General features: G+C 48.1%; 2 protein-coding genes and 1 long non-coding RNA gene across 8 annotated transcripts in view; 2 read left to right on the forward strand and 1 right to left on the reverse strand.

Annotated features, from left to right (window-relative positions):
- The window catches only part of LOC135911886 (uncharacterized), a 166,256-nt gene extending 157,501 nt beyond the window's left edge, over window positions 1–8,755 (reverse strand). For 2 of the 5 annotated variants that reach the window (XM_065444234.2, XM_070526781.1), the window contains exon 1: window positions 8,689–8,755. In XM_065444234.2, the coding sequence (XP_065300306.2) occupies window positions 8,689–8,708 (20 nt within the window). In that variant the 5' untranslated portion in view covers window positions 8,709–8,755. The remainder of the gene's footprint in view (window positions 1–8,688) is intronic. The other 3 variants (XM_070526783.1, XM_070526782.1, XM_065444231.2) reach the window with 2 other exon arrangements.
- Window positions 472–4,053, forward strand: LOC135911881 (uncharacterized). 2 transcript variants are annotated; one of them, XM_065444219.2, is made up of 2 exons: window positions 472–494; window positions 1,931–4,053. In XM_065444219.2, exon 2 carries the CDS (start codon window positions 2,046–2,048, stop codon window positions 3,651–3,653), a length of 1,608 nt encoding a protein of 535 aa, XP_065300291.1. In that variant the 5' UTR covers window positions 472–494; window positions 1,931–2,045; the 3' UTR covers window positions 3,654–4,053. The 2 variants fall into 2 exon arrangements, with proteins under 2 accessions (XP_065300291.1, XP_065300290.1); XM_065444218.2 differs by lacking the exon at window positions 472–494 and adding an exon at window positions 762–1,042.
- Window positions 8,756–8,970: 215 nt separating the features above from the next.
- The window catches only part of LOC135911879 (uncharacterized), a 30,662-nt gene continuing 15,559 nt past the window's right edge, over window positions 8,971–24,073 (forward strand). The window contains exon 1 of the long non-coding RNA XR_011509120.1: window positions 8,971–9,272. This is a non-coding gene — a long non-coding RNA (uncharacterized lncRNA). The remainder of the gene's footprint in view (window positions 9,273–24,073) is intronic.

Here is a 24,073-nt window from a genome sequence, read left to right on the forward strand (position 1 = left end):
CGGAATGAACGGCAAAGATAGCCCTCACCCAGTTCAGCCTCTTGCACGCTTGCAGCCAGCGTTCGCTCGTCATCACGTTGTCGTCGGACGTGCGTCATCAGACCCGCAGTTCCTGCGCTGGCCGCGCCCACAGCTCTAAACAAGGGTGCGATATGGAGTAGAGTTCTGGTCTGTAGCCGGAAATGACTTCACTTTTATTAAATCATTCACTTCGCTGGTACTTATCAGCACCCTAGTTTCTTAATCTGAAGCTACTTCAGTGCGACTGATGCATTCGAAAGAAAACAAAAATTGAATGTGCAAGTAGACAGGCAAGAAGGTGCTGCGGGCATGAAGCGTCAACGCCCAAGCTGTTAGCGATAGAGATAAACTCACAAGTGCCCTTCGCGGAAGCGTGAAAAGCAGACTCAATATGACCTGGCGCGATGCTACCGACCTGGGTTCGGACGAAGCCCATCACGGCTGCCATGAGTCATCACGTGCACCGCTTGCAGGTAGTCTGCTCTGTACCGGATGTCCCACGTCTTGCTGTTCCTATTTCAATTTGTGCTATAATTATAGTAGACAGTAATGAGGCCCTAATGCGGGGAAATTCACACGCATATAGATGTCGCACATAACGCAGAAAACAGGCGAGAAAGTGCGCCAGTATGCGTCATTCTAGGCACGGTGAACAACAGGTCATTCCTCGATGCATGCGCAGACGCTATGGCGAGGTTTGAACAGCTCAGCCGACGCTTCTGTGTCTAATAACGTGGTCATAGAAGCGGTGCTCGACTGCCCGTCAAGATTATGGTCACATGGCCTTGTGACAGCAATGATAAGCGCTCTTCTTTTGTGCGCCTACAAACTTTTTATTTGATTGCCAAGTAAATCACTTTGAAAGAGCAGTGCGTGCTCTGAAAGCCGTTGAGGGCGACAACTTGGCGCCCTTTTTTTTTCGAAGCCCTCAGCGTCGTATCCCGCCGCGTATGCTCGTGGTTCTAACCTGTTTTCGCACCACCGAATTCGGGCCTATTGGATTACTTCCCCTAATTAACCGGTAAGTTTCATGACATATCCAGTTTTCTATCCTAGATTTACCTTTGGGCTTTCAGGCCAAGGTACACTCGAACGAAAGGCTTCAGGTTGATTTGGACCAACTGTGCTACTTTAATCGAAGCGTTTTTCATTCCGGTAGGCTAGCGTCTCGGCCAGAACCCCACCTAATACTTCGAGCTTCGCAACAAGGCATGCCGGCTTAGCGACTGCGCCCAGTATATAGTCAAACTTCGCTGGACGTTTGTTCTCATGACCGTCTAAGCTGATGTTGCCACAATTGCACAGCTTCTATTTACGCGCGCCGCGGTAGGCCGGTGACCTCGGCGTTCTGCTGCTGCGCATGAAATCGGGGGTTCGATGCCCGGCCGTCACAGCTACATTTCGATATGGGCAAAAATGCAGAAACGCTCGTGTAGCTAGATTTGGGGGCGCGTTAAAGATTCCCAGGTGGTCAACATTCGACTGCAGCCCCTCCGCTATGGCCTTTACCAAAGCCTCGGAGTTGCTGTGGGACGTCAAACCGCATGAGTATATCATTAACCCAATTACTGCGACCTCTATAGGCGGCCTAGCAGGCGCCGCCTAACTGGATTCTGCACTCGCCTATTTCGCATCTGTGAAGGAATTGCAATGACATTTTCTCATTTTCGTCATTGGGACACATTCGCCATGCCACGTTACACATTCATGAACATTTGGTTTACTTAACTAGGGTTACATTCGCATAAAAATTGCATAGACATCAAAGCTTCCCTTAACGCCGATTCCCACTGTTTGTGGTCCCACGCTTTTTTCCTGTTTTTGATTTTAACTTACTTTTGTGCATATGAGCATTTCACTGAATTTCCGGAAATTTTTTGACATATACGATCATTTCTATTGTTTTTAGGCACGAAGTGGCAAGTTGCGGCATGAGCCAGCGAGCGGTCGCTGTCATGAATGGTTCCTCTGTTGCACAAAGCCAAGTCCTGTTGCACAAGTAGGTCGAAACATTCCGCTACCATATGGACGGGGAACACAATTTGCCACCGAAAAAAGCTTGGCTCAGACGCAAGCAAGAACTTGCCCTGCCACCTCTAATTCCTTCCAAGGATTCCAATGAACAAGAGGCCCAAAGCAACCCCCAGATATCGCCCGAAGCAACAGTTTCGGCGCCTAGCTGCCCAGAGCCCGCGCTGCGCACCCAAGAACGCAGTAGGAACACGGGCAGCGACGAAGCACGTCGTCCTTTGCCTGGTAGACACAACTTCGGTACCTCTTTGCAGGCAGGCTGCTTTCAGGCGTTCCGCAATGCTCTTCACAATGGTGTCGTCAGCTTAGTCGGTTTACGACGCAAAAGGCGAAGGGCAGGCGCTGAAGAAAGCGCCACACTGAGCAAGCCGGTACCGACGGATCGTGCAAGTGGATTGACACAACGTGACGACGATGACAACTCTGAGGGAGGCGCCCGTAGGAGGTCGCTCAATCCTGGACCTGCCTATGGTTCCGGGGACGGCTCTAGCCCAAGGAAGCGTGCTTCGCCAGCCGCCGAAGAAACAACCACCGTTGCCCTGAAATCTGGGGACAAGGCTGACCTGCAGGAGGCATCTGCGGTAGAATATTTCGAAATTTCCGGACAGAAAGAGCGAAGTATAAGGGCACCCTCGCAGATCGATTTGGTGTCGGAAGAAACAGTTGATTATCAAGTTAAGGCTACCGGGGAACACGGCCAACTTTGGTTCAGACTGCCGAAAGCGCACGAGCCGCTGGAACCAGAGTGGTCGCCGTCGTCGACAAGCCAAGTCACCGTCGATGTAGACAAGCTGCTTATGCCTCCCCCTCCAGTCCCGTGGGGCAGGAAAATAACGCGTCGCAAAGTACGTCAGCCTGCTTTTGATTTGACGCCGCAAATACCTTCGTCATCACTCTTCAGCGCAGATTGCTCCCAGATGGGTTTCTCGGAAGAGTCGCAGCTCTCCACTTCAACACAGCCTTCCCCTTCTGAAGACGTAGCTCCCCAGTCGAGCTCGACACCAACGCAGGCGTGCGATTTTGGAAGCAAGGGTGAGCACCAGCAGCCACACAACGTCTCAGGCGACGACCGTTCGGCTGAAGCACGCGAACAGGAGCAACCTGATCCGTCGAATCAGCCTCGTAGTTTGTTGCCGGCAGCTTTGCTTGGCCAAATAGGCGGAAAATTTAAACGTCGCAATCCCGCTTTGTCGACATCGGATCAGCCTGCGGAACTCGGATCAACTAGTGAGTACCAGAGAAGCGAACGCCACGCTTCGAGTCAGTACAAAGGTGAGCCTTCATCGAAAGCGCCGCAGGAGTTGGATAGCTTTCGTAAAAATCGGGATGCGGACCGCACTGCTGTTGATATACGTGAGGGTCATGGAAACGTTCAAGAGAATCCTCCAGAACAGGACTTTACAACTGCGGCCTTCACGGTCCGTCGAGATCCCGGTTGTCGGAAGTCTGACAAAAGTGTTGCTTCTCAAGCGATTTGTTCAGAAAAAGATAAGCAAGAGTGCGGTGGAAATACCGGCGCTGCCAAAGAACGCGGGAAGAAATCTGTCCAGGATGGGTTGACTAAAGAATCCTCAATCGATGTGGAATCGACAGATGATTAAGCTACTGATCAGGAAAGTCATGGTACATCAGCGGTTGTTACTGAGCCTGCGGGGGCAACTACTTCGTCCGCGGCTGCAGCATGGGTACCGACTAAAACTGACTAGACGACGACTACGAATTTCGCCACTGTTTCACGTCGTTGGTTCAATTAACTAATGTCCACCAGGATAACTAGATGGCATGCTCGCTGTATACTATAAAGAAAAAATAGGGCAAAGCGGCGTCAATCGAGAAGACCAGAGGTGGCCTTAGAAGTAGAGCTGGACCACCGATGGCAAGTATAAGAAGAGGCATACCGAGTACTTGTGAAACCTAGATGAGCTATTCCCTTTTATTCTCTGGACACGTGACGCCCGTCATAAGGTGACTGTGTTTATAATAAAGAATTTTCAAAAGCGACTCCATTTCACGTTATCATATATTACACAATATTTCAGCATATGCTTCGCAGTCTTTAAAGAACCACACGGAAAGCGTGTGCCGTCGCGTAACATAAGAGATACACCCAAAATCTGCGGAGACGAGAATATCGTTTAAATGAGAACTGCAGAAGTGCAACTCTGCGTAATTAAACAAGGCCCAGTACATTGCTAATTAGTAATACAACTTCAAGAATCACGCGATGACGCTTCTACCTAGAGATACGCAATTACTCCTGTCATAGGAAGTTCAGTCTAGCAACACGTGTTTTTAGCTGTTGACGGTGCCGTTCAGCTGCGATGCCTTGCTCAAGTGGAAAACCTTGTATTGCTAATGCGCTGAAAACATGAACGGAATATCGCAAAAAATAAAAGACCAGTCTGCTGTTTCTAACAGTCGACCGCCCGCCACTTTTCTGTGATAAGCTGTACGGTGCCATGATACACATTGTAGCTGTACGACATGACCGCATCTTTGACAACCATTTCGTAATTCCACTGCTATCAAGGGACCCAAACCGCCTCTGGCAGGTGATCACGCGTTGCACTCTGCGCTTATCAGGTCTAGAGTTACTGCTCTACACACGCGCGCACGCGCACGCGCGCGCGCACACACACACACACACACACACACACACACACACACACACACACGCGCGCGCGCGCACACGCACACGCACACACACAGGTAGCATATACATTAACTCTAATCAGGTCTCCACACGCCTCGGCACTAACATGATCATGCATGTGACCTCTTCTGGGCAAAAGCATTTGGTTGGTCCGTATAAAGGGACAGTCATTTCCGTCTCTAATATGCTAGCCCGCCTTTGCAATGTGAGGTCTCGGGCCCGCTCTTCTCGTGTTGCTTTTCTGTTTTTCGCAACCAACTGATGTCATCTCTTGTAACGTGTATTACACTACGCGGGTGGGGGCAACAGAACGCAGCCACAAATCGCTGAGTCCCGATTAGCGGAATGTAATGGCGTTTGCCAGCAAGAGCGCCAACGTGACGTTTGGCGGTAACGAGAGATTAAATCCTCAACAAGGAGGAGGGATTACCATAGCGCAAGGTAGGGAATCCGATGTTGACGCCAATCTCATGCCTTCGAGTTGTTTGGGGTGACTTGTAGTGGTTTAAGAGCACAACAGTGAATGTCGTCGATGAAGCGCTACCTTAAATAACGGTCAGCGTGTGCAGTTTTGCTGCCTTTATGGCAGAAGCATCTCTGAAATCGCAGTGAGGGCTAGGCCAACGTTACCTGAATGGTCTGCACGTTCTGTAGGGTCTCCACGTTCTTTTCGTTCCGCCGGCTTTGTTTCTCTTCGTCGAAAAAAAAAATCAACAGTCCTAGATTGCTTTAGATGCTGTTATTGGTCAATTCTCGACATCCCCATCAACTTTTACGACGACGCCTTCTCCATTTGGTAAGATAACTCCAATTACGTAATTAGACTTACTGGATTCATTATTTTTGCAAGATGAAAAAAAAGGAATGTCACCCGTGACTGTAGCCGGAAGAGTGACCATCCACATACAGTACAAGCGAATTCGCGTAAGGCACTCCATTATTTTCTTCTTTCCCCGTCCCTCCTCCCCAGTGCAGAGTAGCAGACTAGAGTGGACTAGCTCACGTCGACCTCTTTGTCTTTCCTGTCCATAAATTCTAGTTTTTTTTTATTCTTTGCTACATTTACTTCTGCAGCTAGACACAGCCGCTTGATCAAGCGGCCATGACAGCAAAATAATCCTTTTCGCAGGGCATAGGGTGATGATACCACTTAGAGAACGAAGTTTCTTGCATTGTTCTTTTACCTAGGTGTAGGAGCGTGCGAATAGTGATTTTCGAGAGCAAATCCAATACGGGTTGAACAATTCCAAAAACGAATCGAATATCGAATTGTTTTCGGATAACTTACAACCATTTTCACAATTAATATAAAACAATGTTCAGATCCTAGTATTCTTCAAGTTGGCAGCTTTCTGTCATTGCATAATACGTTATGAAGCCTTCTTCATCAAAAGCACAAATGGAGTATTACTAGCAATTAAGTAGTTCCTTCGCATGCACATGACTCTTCAGTGAGCGCGAATTATCTCTCTATACCCTGTAAAATATGGCTACCTAAGTGACGTAGCCCACTCCACTGTGCAAGTTCTCGTGTTTTGTGTCTATACTATGCTCGCGGGGGTGAAAATTGACCGTACTTTTGATCACATTTTATGTTTATTTAGTTGACATTTTGAAATAATTTATAAGCATTCGAGAAAATTTCGCATTTACTAATAGTGACTATTCGATTCGGAAACCGAATAAAATAGGACACTATTGAATTCTTTATTCCAATGTTTCAAATATTCGCCCACCTTTACCTAGGTGGTGCTGGTTATGCTCCCCAAGTGACCCAACACCATTACAGGTATATTATTTTTTTTTCATAATACTGTCAACCCCTATCTGTGTTCATGACAGGAGAGTTACAGTCATAATTACTCATGCATGGTCGAAATACGCACTCAGGTACAAACGAATATATAACAAAGTATTAAAGTGCATATGTAATTCCCGTTGAAATTCGTGGTTAACATCTTTATGAACAACAGAGTTCGGTAGTGTATTCGACATTTATATTGCGTGAGAAAAAAGAATGACTAACGCAACACTCGGTACACGATAAATAATTGAATTAATTGACAGCCGTAACGACCGCGTGTTTTCGGACGCTCGTGGTGCCTTGCAATTTGCTTTGCTGTGCTCCTGTGTTAGTTGAATACAGCGGTTATGGGACGCCACGTTCACGTCCGGAAATAAGCTGTGGGTACTTAAAGCAATTAGGCGATTTTAAGAGCAAAATATATGTCCCCTTATATCAGAAAGGGTTAATTAATATTCGTGCCTTAATTTATATTGCGCACACAAGCCATTTGAGCCGTCTAGCCTAGTACAACCGTGACGCGGCACTTTCAAGGACCAGACAAATGAGGTCATTGATATCAAGGAGCCACATTGACTGCGGAATAATTTCGACCACTCGGGGTTTGTCTAACGTGCATCAAAACCACGGTGCTCGGGCGTTGTTGTACTCCGCCCCCCATCGGAACTGCCACCGCGGATGGAGTCTAATCCGCGACTTCGATCTCATCAGCGCAACGACATAGCCCCTGAGCTACCGCGGGGAGTCGAAGCGGCGCAACGTCCATGAATGTACCCACTTGAGAGATGGATTAATTATGCATCGCGTAAAGGAACAGAAAGGCTGTCTTATACATGAGTTTGCTGCATTTTTTTCCAGCCTGTCTTAAGCTTCCGGGATCTTTCGTCAGCACCTGACATCGCCTCTTTCACACCGAAAAGTAACCGTGGTGACAGGACAGTCTGGAGCGACATACAGGTGCAGTCGAGAGCGAAAGTCTACGGACCATGACGTCAGCAAAAAAAAAAAAAGAAAAAGGAAAGTAACATGCTAGCAGAACCGTTTAAACTGTAATTGACTCAATGCTCGGTATTGGTAGAACAAGCTCATGTATGCTACAGCACGTGATTTCATCTTTCACGCGCAGGCTGCGCTTAATAGCAGCTGTGGACCTCAGACTTTTGCTCTCGACTGTACATAGCGCACTTCTGCCTGTCAGTGGTATTGAATAATTATCCGTATATCGCGAAGGATACACGAATTAATACAGGGCCTCGATCCCACCGTTAATGATAAAGCGTCCATCACAGTCGTATTGCGACTTGGCAGCCTAAAGCACGGGATAAATGTATAGGTAATAGCGAGCGAGTCCGCAAGCTATTGTATGCAGGGAACTCAGCCATAGAGTTTCGTACACTAACTACTAGAGAGAATTCTGGCGTTGCGATTGTTCAGCCGGCATGATAATGCTGGATAGCGTGGCGTTTTCCCATTGGTCAAGGGCATGACATTGTTCCCATTGTTCTTATCGGTACAACTGCGAATGTAAACTGTAGCGTTCTACGCACAAGCGTAAGTTGGCTTTCCTGCAGTGCGTTTCTTGCGCTCATGGACGAATCAGTGAGAAAAAGAAAGTTTCATTTTAAAACGCTCATGCACTTAGATTTAGGGTAACGTTAAGAATGGTGTCAAAATTAATCCGGACTCCGCCACTACAGCGTGCCTCATAATCCCGATTTGTGGTTCTGGCACGTACCGCCCCATAATTCAATTGAAGTATAATGCTTCTGCCACGATGCTACGTACCACGTGAGACACTGACAAGGCTCAGCCCTCTTAGAGATTATTAAGTATGGCGCACAACAATGCCTTAAGCTAACAACTATCCCTGGGTGTTCTGTGTACTAACAGACAAACAGCAGCGGTAACCATCATGAGGTAACCATCATGAACGCAAGGTAACCATCTATGAGGTAACGTATGACATCAACTCACCACTCTCGTGTTCGACTGAACGTTTAAGAAATAAATTTTCGCAGTCACCATCACTGCTAATTATCGGCAATCAAAGCAAACAGCACAGAAAGCTTCGCTTACATCGATTCCAACCGTGCATCGGATCTGTATTTCTCTCTGGGGGGGGGGGGGGGGGGGTTGCAATGCGATAAAGTTTCCGTGCGAAATAAATGACGAGACTTACTTTCTGAACGTCCTCCGCATCTTAAGGTGAGCATCCACGTCTTACTTAGGTGTTCACTCAAATTTTGATGCGCACTACTGTGCCTTGGTAACTTTACATCTCGTAAGCTGTACAACACCGCTCTTAATTTGCCGCCTCGCAAGCTTCAAACAACGACAGGACTTCGATTGCGCAGCAAGGGTTTCGCCAAACGACGCCGGCGTCGCAGCGCCGCCACGAATTCGGCCCGCTCGGCGATACGTGAAGCCCCACAAAATGTTAGTCAAGTGAAGCGGCGTCACCCGTTCGCCTGCCCTACAAGCCGATCCTCATGGCAATTGTATTATCGCGACTCAAAGCCACCTGGAAAGCTTATCGCGTGCGGAATGGTTCGTCTGCTAGCCGATAACGCGCGTCCAACCGCCGCGATGATGCAGCACGCCCCGAACGAAAGCGACCGGACTGTCAGCGCGCGTCTCTGAAACGCTTTTTTTTTTTTTTTTGCTACTTCGTTCAAGCCGGCGTCTTCGGAGGATCGTTCGGGACGCGTCGAACTGAAAGCCACTGCGACGCCGGTTCGAAGAAGCAAAGACACCGGAGTCTCGGTGAGCAAGACTTCCAATTTTCTATTGCATGCATGCCCCTTCCCCCCCCAGCAGCACAGCGCCTTCTTGCTCCATGCACGCTACAAGCTACGAAGTCCTTCGCGTCTGCTGCTGCTGCCGCCTTCCAGGAGCCCGGAAGAGTGGAACACGGGATTGGCTTCAGTATACTTCGCTGCAGTTTTGCGCTTGCGTTCCACGCTGTTCTTCCGTACAAACTCGTCGCCCCTGTGATTCAATGCTACCAAATGCGAACGCCAAGAAGCCAGGTGTTCGCGACGCATTTCTTTCGCGCTCTGGTTACGGAAAGTACAACCTGTGTATTCCCAAGCAAGTGTCCGTCCGTAGCTTGCGCGGCTATCCGTCGAGTAAAGGGTGGTGCCCCGGTACTTTAGTCAGCTTGAACAACGATCCTCAGCCATTCCTAAGCCGCAACATGTTCTACCATGAGGCCCTGCGTCCCTCAAACCACGTTGGCGTCAAACACCCTGGCCTGCCTGTCACCGTTTATCCCACATCCGTCCTTTGGGTTCGACCACATTCTCGAACTTCCAACACTTCCGTTTTTTTTTTTTCGATAGCAATTACAGGTATGCTCGAGGCGCGTTTTGCCGTTGTCTTTGTCGCGCTGTAGTGGTGTCGTCGTGCATGCGGGGCCTTCGAGTGAAGTGTTAGGATCTCTAGAGATGCGCAGCACGATTGGCTGCAGAAGCGGCGAAGCCATGCTGCACTCAATCGCAAGCCAGCGTTCTGGCTTGCGCTGCTACCACGAGCTCCGTTAGTACACACATTAACGTTTGTGCAGAGCAGGTGTGTGCAAACCACACCGCGGTGCCTGCATTGGCGTGATCGGAAAGAACAGTGAACGTCAAGGCAAATCTACCTAATCCTTTCTTCGGCCGCTGAACGATCACCGACGGTTTTCCTTCGGTCTCATCTCCTGCATCGTCGCGATGCGACGTCTGCAACGCCTTCGACGGTGCTCCTCATCACGTCAGCTTTATGTAGCGCTATGCTAAACCTTTCTATCGCTTTCAGTGCCTGCGAAAAAAATATTTGTTTTCCCTCGATCGCGTTTTCTGGTGCCTTATCCGCTCGTCATCGGTACGTTTCGTCGAATTCAGCGCAGCGTCGTGTACTTGCGGAGCTCACCATGTCATTTAGGGTCAAACAACACCATTGCAACGAAATCTGCAGAATTTTTTTTTCTTGCGCCTTTCCATTCTAGGAAGAGCATCTCTTCGCTGGACTGTTGCACGTGATTATGAAACACACGTGCCGCGCTAAGATGCTTTAATATACGCATTCTAAATCCAAAGGGTGCCTCCCTAGGGGACGTAGATTTGAACACCGCCTATATCCAAACGTGGCCTCCGAGATAGGCTGTCGTGTGCTGTACTACACTAGCACGCGCCGATCTCGGGGGCCATGGTCCCAGTGGTCATTACATTGTCACCAAAGGAGTTCTTGTTGGAAAAGGTAAAGTCAGCCGCGTCTCGTAGATGCCTCCTTCACCGCCCACATCTGCCGGCCGTGCCATCCGGAGCACTACGCATAGCGTTATCAGCACGTATATGGTCCCCGCCGTGGTGGCTACGTCGTTCTGTTGCAGAGCACGAGGTCGCGGGTGCGATTCCCGGCCACGGCGAGCGCATTTCGGTTGTGGCGAATTTAAAAAAACGCTCGCGCACACACTTGGATGAACGAGTACGTTTAGTCAAAATTAATCGCTAGTGCTCCACTGCTTCGTATCTGATAGCCCCATGGGTCAAAGACGTACGTCGATATGCCAGGGCAAAAGAAATGACACCATGGGTACACTTGCCGTTCTACCAAGAGTGGCACATCATTTGTTAACTGAATGGGGTAAAGGCGCCTTCGCTGCTCATTAAGGAAGCATGCAGCGTCGGGAAAATAATTTTGGTGAATCACAGTTAGCACCAATGCAGTCAGGGAAAGTACATATCTTTGACAAATATTCGCTTGGTATAACGAAAAGTTGCGCAGTATGATTTTTTTCCCGTAGCGTTGGGAGAAGTGTTTTGCTGCTGGAATGAAGTTTAGTTCAATTGCAGCAGTCGCCGGTTGTCAAATCCTGGCCGTGGCTGCCGCATTTTGATTGGGCTGAAATGCAGAAAGACCCCTGTGCCGTGCACATTAAAAAAAACCCGTGTATTGTCAAAATCACGCCAGAGTCCCCCGCTACGGCATGCTTCATAATCAGGACATGGTTTAGGCACGTGAAACAATTTCTTTAGCATTTTATTTTTTTTTCCTGGCCGCTCTATCGAATCGCGTTCGCATTGTTAGCGCTGTTCTAATCTGCCTAACGATTCATGAAAAAAGAAAATTCCCCGCCTTTAATGCGAAGCGAGTGCCTAATTTACGGCACGCGTATGTACGGGCTTCACGTGTTTGATTTTGTTTATCAGCAAGTCGGTCAGTACCGCTTCTCGAGCATCTTTCAATAAGCTCTCGTGTCGTCCACAAGCAAACATAGACAAAAAAATATGCGTGCTACTCGACAAGCATCAACTTCACCCCCGTGACATCACTGCGTCGACGTTTCAGTGTGCATGAACTGCGCGCAGTTTGCTTTTCAGTCTGATTGTGAAAGGTGCGGTACATAACCGCACGTATGGCATCGCATTAAAGTTTCGACCCGTAGCCAATAAACGTATAGCTGGCGTGCGAATTTATGTTGCACGAATGGTAATGATGACGATTGTACGTATTGCAATTAGTTTTGGAGCACTGAGGTAACCGCTTGAGGAAAGCTTGAGTGAATTTAGCTTTACCACCGTGGAAAGAAATATCTTCCGGCTACTTCTGAAAACTTCGAAATTACGTAGCACCGAAGTGAACTATAAACAAGTCAGGTTACACCGTTACGCCGCATGATTAGATGTGTTTATTATACTCGGCTTAACCTATTCATTGTTTGAAAATATAGAAAAAAAGTCGCAGTTTCGCCCGAAAGGTGAAGCATCGATTGAGATAGCAAATCAGTGGACAGCTATAGGAAGTAAGGATAGTAGATTTATCGGTCGTATAGACTTGTAAAGATAGACTTGCTAACTAAATTAACAAGCATGGTGTCAAGCGCACACCAGCAAACATGAACACGTTGACATGATGACCGCTGGAAGTCGCCGTCAAAACGCTTCAATGAGGAAACGCGGCAGCAGCAGGGAGCGAATCGACCTTCGTGCTGCCGCTCGCATCAACGCGAACTAAGCCGCGAAAACACAGCGCAGCGCGGACTCTGCGCAAATGACTTCAAAAGTACAGCGCCCGGCCGGGCGCACGGGCCAGTCAGTAGTTGACCCCCTCCGGATCCTCGCGCGCGACGGTAAACGGCGTGCTTCCTCCCCACTTCCCTAGCTTGCGTGCGCGAGATTGAGGCACGATCACCGGCTCATCCTCGCATGCTTTTACTCACATCCACAGCATACGGCGCGCGGCGGCGGTTTTATCCCCCTTGGTTTTTATAGAGAACCTCACGGCAACGGCAGAAATGCGCCTGGATTGTCTGCACAATTGCTATCCTAATAAAATGTGCGTTAACTTTAGCTCCATGTAGGCATATTAGAGAACGTATAGAAGCAGACATGCGTGACTGCATGCAGAATTAGTTTTTTTTTGCGTTAGCATTGTTAGGATACTTCGTGCACTTTCCGAGGACTATGTGTGTATATAACCACTTTCCCGCCTACCTGAGTCACTGGGTAATCCATGGTCAAATGGGTAGCGCATAGGTATGATGTGCTGTGGGAAGAGATACATAGAAAGAGATAAAGGCAATGAAAAACTCAATTCAATTCTCAACTCACTCAACTCAAACTCAAAACTCAACTCAAAAACTCACTCAACTCAAACTCAATTGGTAGAGCATCGCACGCGACATGCGAAGGTTGTGGGTTCGGTTCCCACCGGCGGCAAGTTGTTTTTTCATCCACTTTAATTTCCATTAATTTATCATTACTTTATTTCATTTATTAAGCACATGCAACTTCCCCTTTGTTGTACTTGGTGTCAGTGTTTGTTGGCTTCTCATTATATATATATATATATATATATATATATATATATATATGTGTGTGTGTGTGTGTGTGTGTGTGTGTGTGTGTGTGTGTGTGTGTGTGTAACTTCCAAGGGTGCGGAACAAAGCACTCCATTTCCCACGTAGATTGCAGTGTTGGAGTAGTTTATCAGATACTTCTATCATGCGGCAAAGTTTACATAGGCCAAACAGGAGGGTGTGTGAATCTGCGCTTGCGTGAGCATGAATTGTCAATTAGAAATAAAACGAATGGGCACCTGCCTGTCCACTGCTTGGCGTGCACGTGCAAGCCGATCATGAAGGAAGTAAAGATTTTGTGCCACTGCCATGATAGCCGAGCCAGAGAGCTACTCGAGGCGTACCATATTAGAAAGGAGGGACAAGAATGTGTCAGTGACACCTCAGTTTACTTACACAGCACTGAGATGAGGTTTACTGACGAGCGTACACGTAGGTCGCGTTTTGCTTATACAAGGTTTTACTTTTCTTTTATCTTGCCTTTTTTTCGCGCACGCGCAGTGGTGTATGCCGGGGGTGTACTTATATGTGGTCGCTGTGGAATAAACATTAGTTGCAAGTCTGCGCCAGTCCATGTCCCTTGCTGTCTTTGTGGTTCGTTTGTTCGCGCAGGTAAACAATGTCCACTCTGCTCGTTATTTCTATGAAATATATAGGAAAATAAAAGATAGCTGCTTTAGTTCACCAATGATACCGCGGACGTCTCGTATTACGCAAGGGAATGCTGAGAAAACGTGAGTTCAGTGATTATTATCTTTTCGTTTTGTTTAATTTCACAGGTGCTGCAGGAACGAGGTTCATGCCGGAGGGGCAAAAGTAAGCAAAGGAAAACGATGAACAGTGCATTTGCACAGAAAAACGCAAATGCACTTGTCACAAAGCCAAGCTGTTCCAGCCATTAATGGTGCACGAAAAAATAGTACATAAATGCACGTAAATCTCCATTTAAGGAAGTGATGACCACGCTCCAATTATTTCGTTAAATCGGGAAGTTTGTAAAACCGAGAAAAAATTTTGCGGTCCCTCGAAACCTAAAATTGCAATGTAGCGACACGCAAACGCTACCACGACGCCGTACTAGCCGCTAATCCCGCCATCTGTCGCTAAGTGATGAAATAACAAAAGAAACCACCGCCGCCCTTACCGTTTAGTCCGTAGTTCCGTGCATGGGCGCGGCGTGCAGCCTCGTCACAATAAGCTAGGGCCGCGTCTAGGGCGCCTAGACATCTTAACTTGGGCTGCTGAGCACAAGGTCGCGGGATCGAATCCCGGCCTCGGCGGCCGCATTTCGATGGGGGCGAAATGCGAAAACACCCGTGTGCTTAGATTTAGGTGCCCGTTAAAGAACCCCACGTGGTCGAAATTTCCGGAGTCCTCCACTACGGCGTGCCTCATAATCAGAAAGTGGTTTTGGCACGTAAAACCCCATAATTTATTTTTTTAGACATTTTAACGTGTTAGCTATAGAGTGCACGTTCGAAGAAAAAACATGTCTGTGTCAAAATTAGAAAGAAATCGCCGCCTTTTTAAGTCATTTAGCTCGGAAATATTTTGTTAAATGGAGTTGGCCCAGCTCCTTCATCACAGCAATAGTAGTATCGAGGGGCTTTAGTTTACGCCTGCACCCATCCGTCGAAACACCCAGCTCGCCTTTGGTTACCGGAATACCGAACGCGTTGGGCGCTGCGACAGAAAGCTCGCAACGCACGCTGCTGCGATAGCTCTCGCTTGGCATCAGCTGCCATGCGGCTGGCGGAGAGAGAGCGGCTTCGCACGCTGGCTCGAAGACAGCCAGAGATAGACCGCACGATGTCCCATCATGACACAGTCTGTAAAGGCGAGGGTTAGCCCCGATCCCTCGGCGAACGAGTTGAGGAGAAAATGCATGGCTATAGGTGGAGGGTAACTTGTAATCTTCAGTAGCCTTCCTAATATGAGACGCTTCGCACAAATTGGGGGGCGAATGATTTATTGTAGCTGTACGCTACGCGTCTACAACATTTGTTCGAACTGTTTCAGGTACCCTTTAAGGAAGTGATCAAGAGAAACAGTCCACAGGAATCTACTATTTCTTTGAGCAATGCTTCCGTTTCGTGCGGGCTCTCCGTAGAGCCGTGAATAACAATGTTAGACCGCCTGCTTCGATCCTCAAGGTCCACCACTTCCTTTGTCTGGAAGCTAAAGGAATGATCTGACAACCTGAGTGATAGCTGCACTTAGTTGGCCTGATCAGGCATAGCCGAGGATTCAGAAAGATTTCTTTCAAATTGCAAAAGCATACGTTGAGATTCTCTGACCGCTTACTCAGTTTGTACAAGTTCAGTATTAGGGCACAGCTCTTCGGCACATTTTTCATGTGGCGAGTGTTAACGTAACCGAGTGAACAAGCACAGCGAAGTGTGAAGCCAAACACGAAGCGCAGCCGGGGATAAAAAAAGCAGCGAGAGCGAGGAGAGCGCTAGGAGAAAAGCGGAGGAGGAGGGTATGGCGAAAGCATGAGAAGGAAAGCGCAGTGCAGGTCGTGAAGGGCTTTGCATTGATGACGGCTACGAGATGGCGCCAGAGTAGCGCGCGTCATCTGTATGGAAACCACGGAGGAAGGAAACTCAGGAGAGGCCCTGACGTCACTCTTTGTGAAGCTAAAGTGAAGCCGGAAGTTGGCGTTGGCGTTGCTCCACCTATCGGGCCCGCTCTCCTCTCTTGTTTACATTTCTCGCGAAACCACGCCGCGCTGCGCGCAACCGCGGTGCTCGGACGCGCGCGCTCCGCAGCAATACTAAACAACCGTTAGCACGTTAGCATGCTTCCGCCAAAGAGCGCAACGTTTCCCGCGGATATTCCTTCGTCCGTTGCCATTGCCGTGGTGCGGTACATTGCGTACAGCGTTGCATGCGCGCTCATTTCACGAACTTTAGTTCCTCGTGTCCCACCTGGCCACAGCAAAATCCCGGAGAGCACGGTCCAGCTATAGGCAGCGCAACAAAACACGGAGACCAACGCGAACCTGCCCGCACAGCGGCTTTGCCACGGTAGGAAACCTACGGAGCAACACGTGTGAGCGCACAGAACCAAAACAAATCCGCCATTGTGGCCCGAAAGGCGTGGCCGCCACGGCAAAGAAATAAAAAAAATCTGCAAAAAAGAGGAGCACGTACTACGTCATTTCCTCCACACTTTTCTCCTAGCGCGCGGAGGGGGTAGGGCCTCTCCTCAGTTTCCTTCCTCCATGATGGAAACAAAGCTCTGCTTTCTGTGTCAGCTGCTATCCGCGTGGACGCGGATAGCAGCTGACACAGAAAGCCTCCGTTCATGCAGAGCTTTGTTTCCATCATGGAGGAAGGAAACTGAGGAGAGGCTCTACCCCCTCCGTGCGCTAGGAGAAAAGTGTGGAGGAAATGACGTAGTAGGTGCTCCTCTTTTGTGAAGATTTTTTATTTCTGGGATTTCCCGGAATCGGTTTTTAGGAATGATCAGATCTCCTGATCATATCCCTCAAGTCCTGGCTGTCCAGTACGCCCGTGATAGGGCTAGGAGGCTTGACCTCCCGGTCCCAACATGGAACTAGCCAGGCAGGTGGCAACACCTTGTACAGGACCAGAATAAAGTTTTTCCTCCTCCTCCTCCTCCGCGTCCACGCATCACCCGAGCGCTTCCCCTAGCGATCTCCCGGTTGTCGAGGCAGTCGCGCCACATTTCAGTCCGTTTGCAACGTGCCACACGAATCAGATTGTCCACGCCAGCCAATATAACGCGAAATGAAAACACGTATACAGCTGTGCACAAATTTCGCATTATGGAGTATCGAAATCGTCGGTGAATTTTTTTTTTTTACTTATAGCATTTCATCAACGAGGGTAGCTTGTCCATCACCAGTGCTCACACCCATAACACACTGCACCACACGGCAATGGAAGGCAGCGCTGTCCAGCTCCGACTCGACGGACCAGCTCAACCTGATCAACCGAGCGAGAAAGGCGGCTAAGGCCGCTGGACTACTAGACTTGAGGGGACCACCCACTGCGTAGCGGACGAGCTACCTACGCTGGCGTGCTCTTTTGTTTAATGTTTATACTCTCTCTCCATCTAGTAACTTTTCAAAAACTCCTAAGTGGGTTCTGGGTTTAGCTCTACGTCGCTCCACAATAGAAGTTTACAGACATTAAAACACTTGTACGCTATATAAAGACACTGTGCGGGGCACGGCAGGACCACAGTGCAACGACAGTCACTACGGAATGAGCTTTAATGATAACTGACCTGCACAATGCAGGGGAAAAAAAGAACGTTTGGTTACCGTCATTACCTGTTTCCATAGTCGTGGAGTTTTCATGCAAAGATCACGCGCGACGAAACGTTGTGAACAAAGTACGATTGCCCCGCACTACTGGTTGAACACTTGAAATCTCGAGTATTTTTCCTTGTTCTAAACTCAAAGGGATGACACGTTGTCCCTGAAGCTGTCCAGTACCAAACGTGATGCAAATGCCAAAGCCAGTGTCACCTCCTCAGCGTGACGAGCAATTTTCTTCATACACATTCGACTGTAAACGACTTGTCTTTGCAAGTGCTCATACAGGGACGCTAGCGAGTTCTGCCCTACTTTTTTTTTTTTTACACTGTTCCCATACATTCTAAGATCTACGGAATGGCGCAACGTCGCATCCTATCTATATGGATACTTACAGATATATGTATATATTTAAGGATATTTGGGTTCTTTACTGTGGCCTCCGAGAGTGGCGTTCTCTTCGGTGAAATTGTAGTGACTAAGTCCCATTCGAGCTGACAGGAGTATTCAAAGATCGGTGGCATCGCAAGGCTTCAGAGATGTCTAACTACCACTCGCACTGATAAAACTCTAGTTGCCTAATAAGTGATGTTCAAAACCCGATATCTATGACGTATTTTCGATTCCAGCAATCGTTTCTGCCTTATGCAACTAGATACAAGCATAGCCTTCGAGATTCGTATTCTTATCAAGAGGAGGTTATTATTGGGGCACGGATTTCTTATGAGAGTTTGAAAGCATGGTGACTCTGATAAGCTCTCGCTACACAATTGCTTCTGGCGTATGCAGATAGAAAAATTATGACCTTCCCTGCCAGTTTCTGTTACCCAGAGAAAGCCGTCTCTGGGTGTGGATTTGGACACCACACATTTCGAAGGTCATTGCTGCATATTGTTGGCAATCTCGGAGGCCTCGAAGCTTTGAGCGTGAAAGCTTCAACGCATTGCCGAACGCTGGCGCCACAAGTCGGCAGTCGCGAAAATGTTGTTCGCGATTCGCGCTTTGAACAGTCTTGGTACCGCGTGTTGCACGAAACCCGAAGTAATCGTGGAGCGAATTGGTAAGTGATTGTTTAATTGTACCTTTGAGCTCGTGTCAGTAAGTTTGGACGCGCCTATCTTCAACAAGTGAAGCAGCGGCGTTTGTTCACTCAGCCCAAATTTAGGAACCTAAAATTCTTTTGTCACTCGAACGCTTGTGCAAAACTTAAAGCGAGCTTCTACCGTGACAGCTAATGCATGCCTCTGGTGTATGAGCACGACATGAACAAAGAGCAAGTACTTCCTGAAGCTGCCTGGTGCATTAGAAGGTTTCTTCATTCGAAATTTGCTAACGTGCAGACGGTAAGCGTGCAGCCGTCATTGTTTCACCGCTGTTGTCTATTGAACACCTGAGCGCTGGCGACTTGCCTCAGTTCGCATGACGATCTTGCACGCGACAGCGAAAAGCGACGCGGCGGAGATGGCTGTCGCGTTCGCTCGTGGCTAGAAGTCGTACCCCATGCGAGCGACGATATTGAGCGACGTCTCCCCGGTGTTGCCGGTATGAAGGCAGCAATATAGGCGCCGAAACTAGCGTGACGCGTGCTTTATTCATTTAAATTGATGTATCTAAAGCAGCATAAAATATTTCTGAGGGTCTTGCAGTAGGTTCTTGAGGCTAAACCTCATGAGCGTGAATTTGCGCGCTACAGCGACGAGCGACGGCTTCGAGCGATGGATCGGGTCATCGCTTGAACATATCGCTCGCTCTTGACGCGTGATCGCTCGGTTCTGCAAATCTTGAATACGTCGCTCCTCGCCCGGAAGTGCTATGAGCGACACAGCCAATAGCGCGAAGCTGGAAGTGGATGTACGTCACTCAAGTACTACCGATTGCGGACTACTTCCTGCGTGTACCTTAGTCAATTTATATATGATGTCACGGTAGTATGGCGCGCCTTGCATGTGCTAGTTTGATTCTTAGTTATCGTAAGTGTAGACAACGTCAAACGAGAAGCCTTCACGACGACAAACTGCCGAAACAGTAGTTCGGAGCATGATGGCGTCGCCATGTGGACCACAAAAGCACGATAATTTTTTCTCGCGATTGCACGATCTCACGACAGCGTGCCTCATTATTATATCGTGGTTTTTTTGGCACGTAAGAACCCAGAAATAGAAAACGCGTGGGCACTTAAATTTTGGAACACGTTAAAGAACATCGCGGTGTCGTCAAAATTATACCGGTGTCCGCCGCTACGGCGTGCCTCATAATCCTACTGTGGTTTTGGCACGTGCAGCCCCATAATCCAATTCAAGTTTAATGCTTCTGCCACGGTGGGATGTGCCTTGTGAGGCAATGGCAATGCTCAACCCTCCGAGACGTTATGAGATATGGCGCACAATGCATCAAGCAAACACCTCTCCCTGTGTGATCTGTGTACGACGCAGAGAAACAGCAGTGGTGCACGCAAAGTAAAGTTTAACTTTAACATCAACTAACTACTCTTGTGTTAGACTAAACGTTGAAGAAATTAAGCTTTAGCCGTCAACATCGCCGCTAATTATCGTCAATCAAAGCATCCAGCACGCAAAGCTTCGCTTACAGCTATTTCCACAGTGCGTGGGATTCTGCATATTTTATGTCGGGTTTCACCGAAAATTTGTTCAATGTACGTACTTCACCCAATTGTCGCGCAAATACGCGAGATATTTTGCCCTATTCTTACCTAATGAATCGAAGCAGGCGTAAAAAGGTTAGGAAACTTTGCTTTATTAAGTTAAGATGGGGGCTTTTTTTTTTTCTCGCCGAGTAATATTGTAGAAAAATAGTCGGCAGCTTGAAGACCTGTAGAGGCAGTAAACATGTAAGTGGTTCGAGGAGTCTTGCGTCGCGGTCATACTTTTAGCCGTTTCCCGCCTGCTTAGTTACAAGATAGGCATCGAAAGTATAACGGTTCGCTTTGTTAAAGGAGCCCTGAAACATAGTTAGAAAACGTTGCCGATCCGCTAGTGAGGGTCCTGTGAACATGCGAGTCAGAATTATGCCGCTGTGTGCAGCAGGGATTTTGCAAGCTCGTATCAAAAGTGGTGAAAAATCGCGTGCTCTCGCGCTTTCGCACTGTCGTCATGCAGCGTCATCGCAAGCAGCTGGAGTCAAAACAGGTATTAATGAAATGAACGTCCGGGGTCGGTGCGAAAGTCTGGCTACACTGCGCAGCGAATGACGGCTGCACCGAGATCTCCGCGACCGCTGTCTTTGGTGATTGTTCTTGCAGTGTGATGTCGGTTTACGCTGTTTTCCGTAATGAAAACGGGTGGTTGACGCCCAGCACATCATTTTAGGCGGTATCCGAGATGAAGAACTGGTAATGAGGCTGAAGTGGCCGCGCTGTGTCTGCAAACTCCGCCGTGACGGCGCACCTGCACGAGAGTCTGATGAAAATCACCGATGTATTCCGGTACCGATTGGTCTCGACAGTACTCGTGCAGTGCTGTATTGTGGGAAAAGTGCGTCCACGTTTCTGTCTGCTGCTTTAAGGCGTAAGCGTAAGTGCCTCACGAGTGTCCGTGCGCAGTCCGTAGTGGACGCAGGAAAGCAGTGATCACCGGCGGGGGAAGTATAGAGAGGAGGCGCCATGCGAGTAGCGCTGTACCAATGGGCGCGTGGGGGTGCGCGCACATTGGCGACAAACCTTGCAGCCATATGGCTTTCATTGCATCCCATGCTCGCGGCCACGCCGGCGTCCGTTCGCAGAACAGTTCAGACAACAGCAACAGAGGCAGTCATAGATAGGCTTTCGCCTATCGCCATTTAAGTCAGGGAAGTGCCCATAGATGTTTGATTCACACACATAATATATATATATATATATATATATATATATATATATATATATATATAATGTGTGTGTGTGTGTGTGTATGTATGTATATATATGTGTGCGTGTGTGTGTGTATGTATGTATATATATATGTATGTGTGTGCGTGCGTGCGTGCGTGCGTGCGAGGCAAGCAGCCGGCGAAGAGACGCCGGCGATGTCATGGTTGCTGAAAATGTGCTACCTGTACCGTTCGGCACGCAGAAGTGGCCCGCAGAAGTGCGACGATCAGCTCGATCAGAGGTTGCCGCTGCCCATGCACATAAGTGCTTTCTTTGCTAAGTGCACTTTGCCCTTTGAGTGCACTTTGAATGCACTTAGCACATAAGTGCTAAGTGCATTCAACATCAGCTTGCTTTCAGTTCAGTTCAGTTTTATTCCTTAAAGGCCCCCATTTAGGCTTTCTGTTTGCTATGGTTCTTTCATGCAGGACGTTGGTGCCTATTGGACCAGCTGCATGTTATTCGGTAGTCGCACCACTTGGGTATGGGTTCGGTATAAATTTTAGGTTTTTACAAACCCCGCTGTCTAAAGCCATAGTTGTGTGTTTGGTACAGTTCCACGACAGCTTTTTGGCTGTCCCGTTGGGATGCTTCCACGGTGTTAGTGGTTTCTGTAACAATTTCTTTCAAACACAGTAGAATGCATTTGGCAGGCCTAATCTGCCTATGTTGCCATCGTGCTTGACGAGGCCTGCTCATACCAAGCAACAAACGAAGCATGACATATGTTTCTCAAAATTTTGTAGCAGTGGCTCAAACTAGTCATTATTCAGTATAGTAGTCGAGAAAACTGCTACATTTGTGCTTATGTATGCAGTGGCACTTCATTATGGGAGTGTGAAACAAAAACGAGTTTGCTTTTCCTTCACTCACCCCATTGATTGCTATAGTGCATTCCACAATCTGAATGTCAAAGAAAGGTTCGTAAAAGATCTTGTCTCCTCCAGTGACCCATTGGCTTTCTATAGAAGTTGGAACTGCTCTTTTCTCGCCAAAATTTTTACAGCGAAGCTGTTAAGGCTACTTTCCCCAGGATTGTGTCCTTGCGTTAACGCAACACTATCATCATCAGGGATGGCTCCAGCGTCGTCGGCGTCTTCCACAGCTGGCTGGCTGGCCACACAGCTCAATTTGGTTATACGCAGGAGGTTACGTGTCCTCTAGGAAGCGTTCTGCCGCAAATTTTTTTTTTCAGATCGGCTCTTTAATAGCCGAGATAGAAATATTTCAGTGCCGCAAACCCATGATTTCAGGAGGCGAGCTACACTGCCAAGCGCGACACTGTTCACTTGCCCCGTCTAGCTTCCGCAAGCGAAATTCCTTCCCTGTTCTCCCACACCGAACCTCGAGGATGGCATGACGCATACTTCGCGGGCCCCGCCTTCACTGTTTTATGCGAAGCATATTACGAGAGCTCAACCCAGCTCCTCAGGCGCGGCGGTGTCGCCATGAAACCACGTGACACCGTGACGTCACGACAGAGGAGAAGTGGCTTTGGCTCAACTCTTGCAATACGGGCTGGGTGGGAATCGAACCAGGGTCTCCGGAGTGTGGGACGGAGACGCTACCACTGAGCCACGAGTACTTTTTTTTTTCCTTTATTTCCAGCTTGGCTACAAGCTTCAAAAGAGTTTGTGATCCTAGATCACACTCGTTTTATACGTGTCAAAGTGTCAAGCATTGACACCACAGCTTCATCACAGTCCTTCGTCTTGTACACGTCACGTACCTTCACAACCATTTCCACAAAATATTCATACACAGATCGGCCGTTAACATCACAATGTCTATATGCCAACAGACTACGCCAGACTGCGTGCATTCCAAGTAAAAAGATGACATCCATCTGTTCAAAATCGTGTTCAGGTGGTAAAAAACGAATGCCATGTGGATTGAGGGGTAGGTCTATCTTTAACGTTCTCTGTAATATATCCCAAAAGAATATGGCATTATTACAATCAATGAAAACATGTTCGATCGTTTCAGCTTTGTTGCACAGAAAGCATCTGCTTCCCCGTGGCACATAAATTCCTCTTTCCTCCAACCACGTTTTAACAGGCAAGGTTCCCGTGTGAAGCTTGAAGAAGAATGTTTTAACGTTTGCCGGTATCCACATATTTTTAACCCTTTTAAGTACGTCTTGCCCAGGCCCGTCTTGAAACATTAACCGATACAATGGAACAGGGAATACACTTTCAATGAGATCCTTCATAAGACGCTTTCTTTTTACATTGGAGAGGTACTCAAGAGAGAATCGCGCCCTAAGGAAACGATAGGACGTTACAACTTCACGCAAGAACCTTGAAATTGTGTAATGAGGGCCAATGGCTGAAGAAACAAAAAAATCAGGCATAGAATCTGCTAACATAGTTTGAAAAAAACTGCACAAAAACGGGTCTCTTTCGTCCCTTATCAATATGAAACGTGATGCAACTTGCTGAAGAAACAAGTGGCACACCGACAGACCACCTTTCTTTACTCGACGAAACAAATTTGTCCTTGATGTTCGCTCCCACGTAGAACACCAGATAAACGTGGCAAAAATACGGTGAAATTTTTGAATGTGCTTA

This window comes from Dermacentor albipictus, chromosome 10, assembly GCF_038994185.2.
Source record: "Dermacentor albipictus isolate Rhodes 1998 colony chromosome 10, USDA_Dalb.pri_finalv2, whole genome shotgun sequence".
Taxonomy (NCBI): Eukaryota; Metazoa; Arthropoda; class Arachnida; order Ixodida; family Ixodidae; genus Dermacentor; species Dermacentor albipictus.

What these genes read in the sequence shown, in the direction of transcription:
- LOC135911881 (XM_065444219.2), top strand. Translation starts at nt 2,046, where the DNA reads ATGGACGGGGAACACAATTTGCCACCGAAAAAAGCTTGGCTCAGACGC.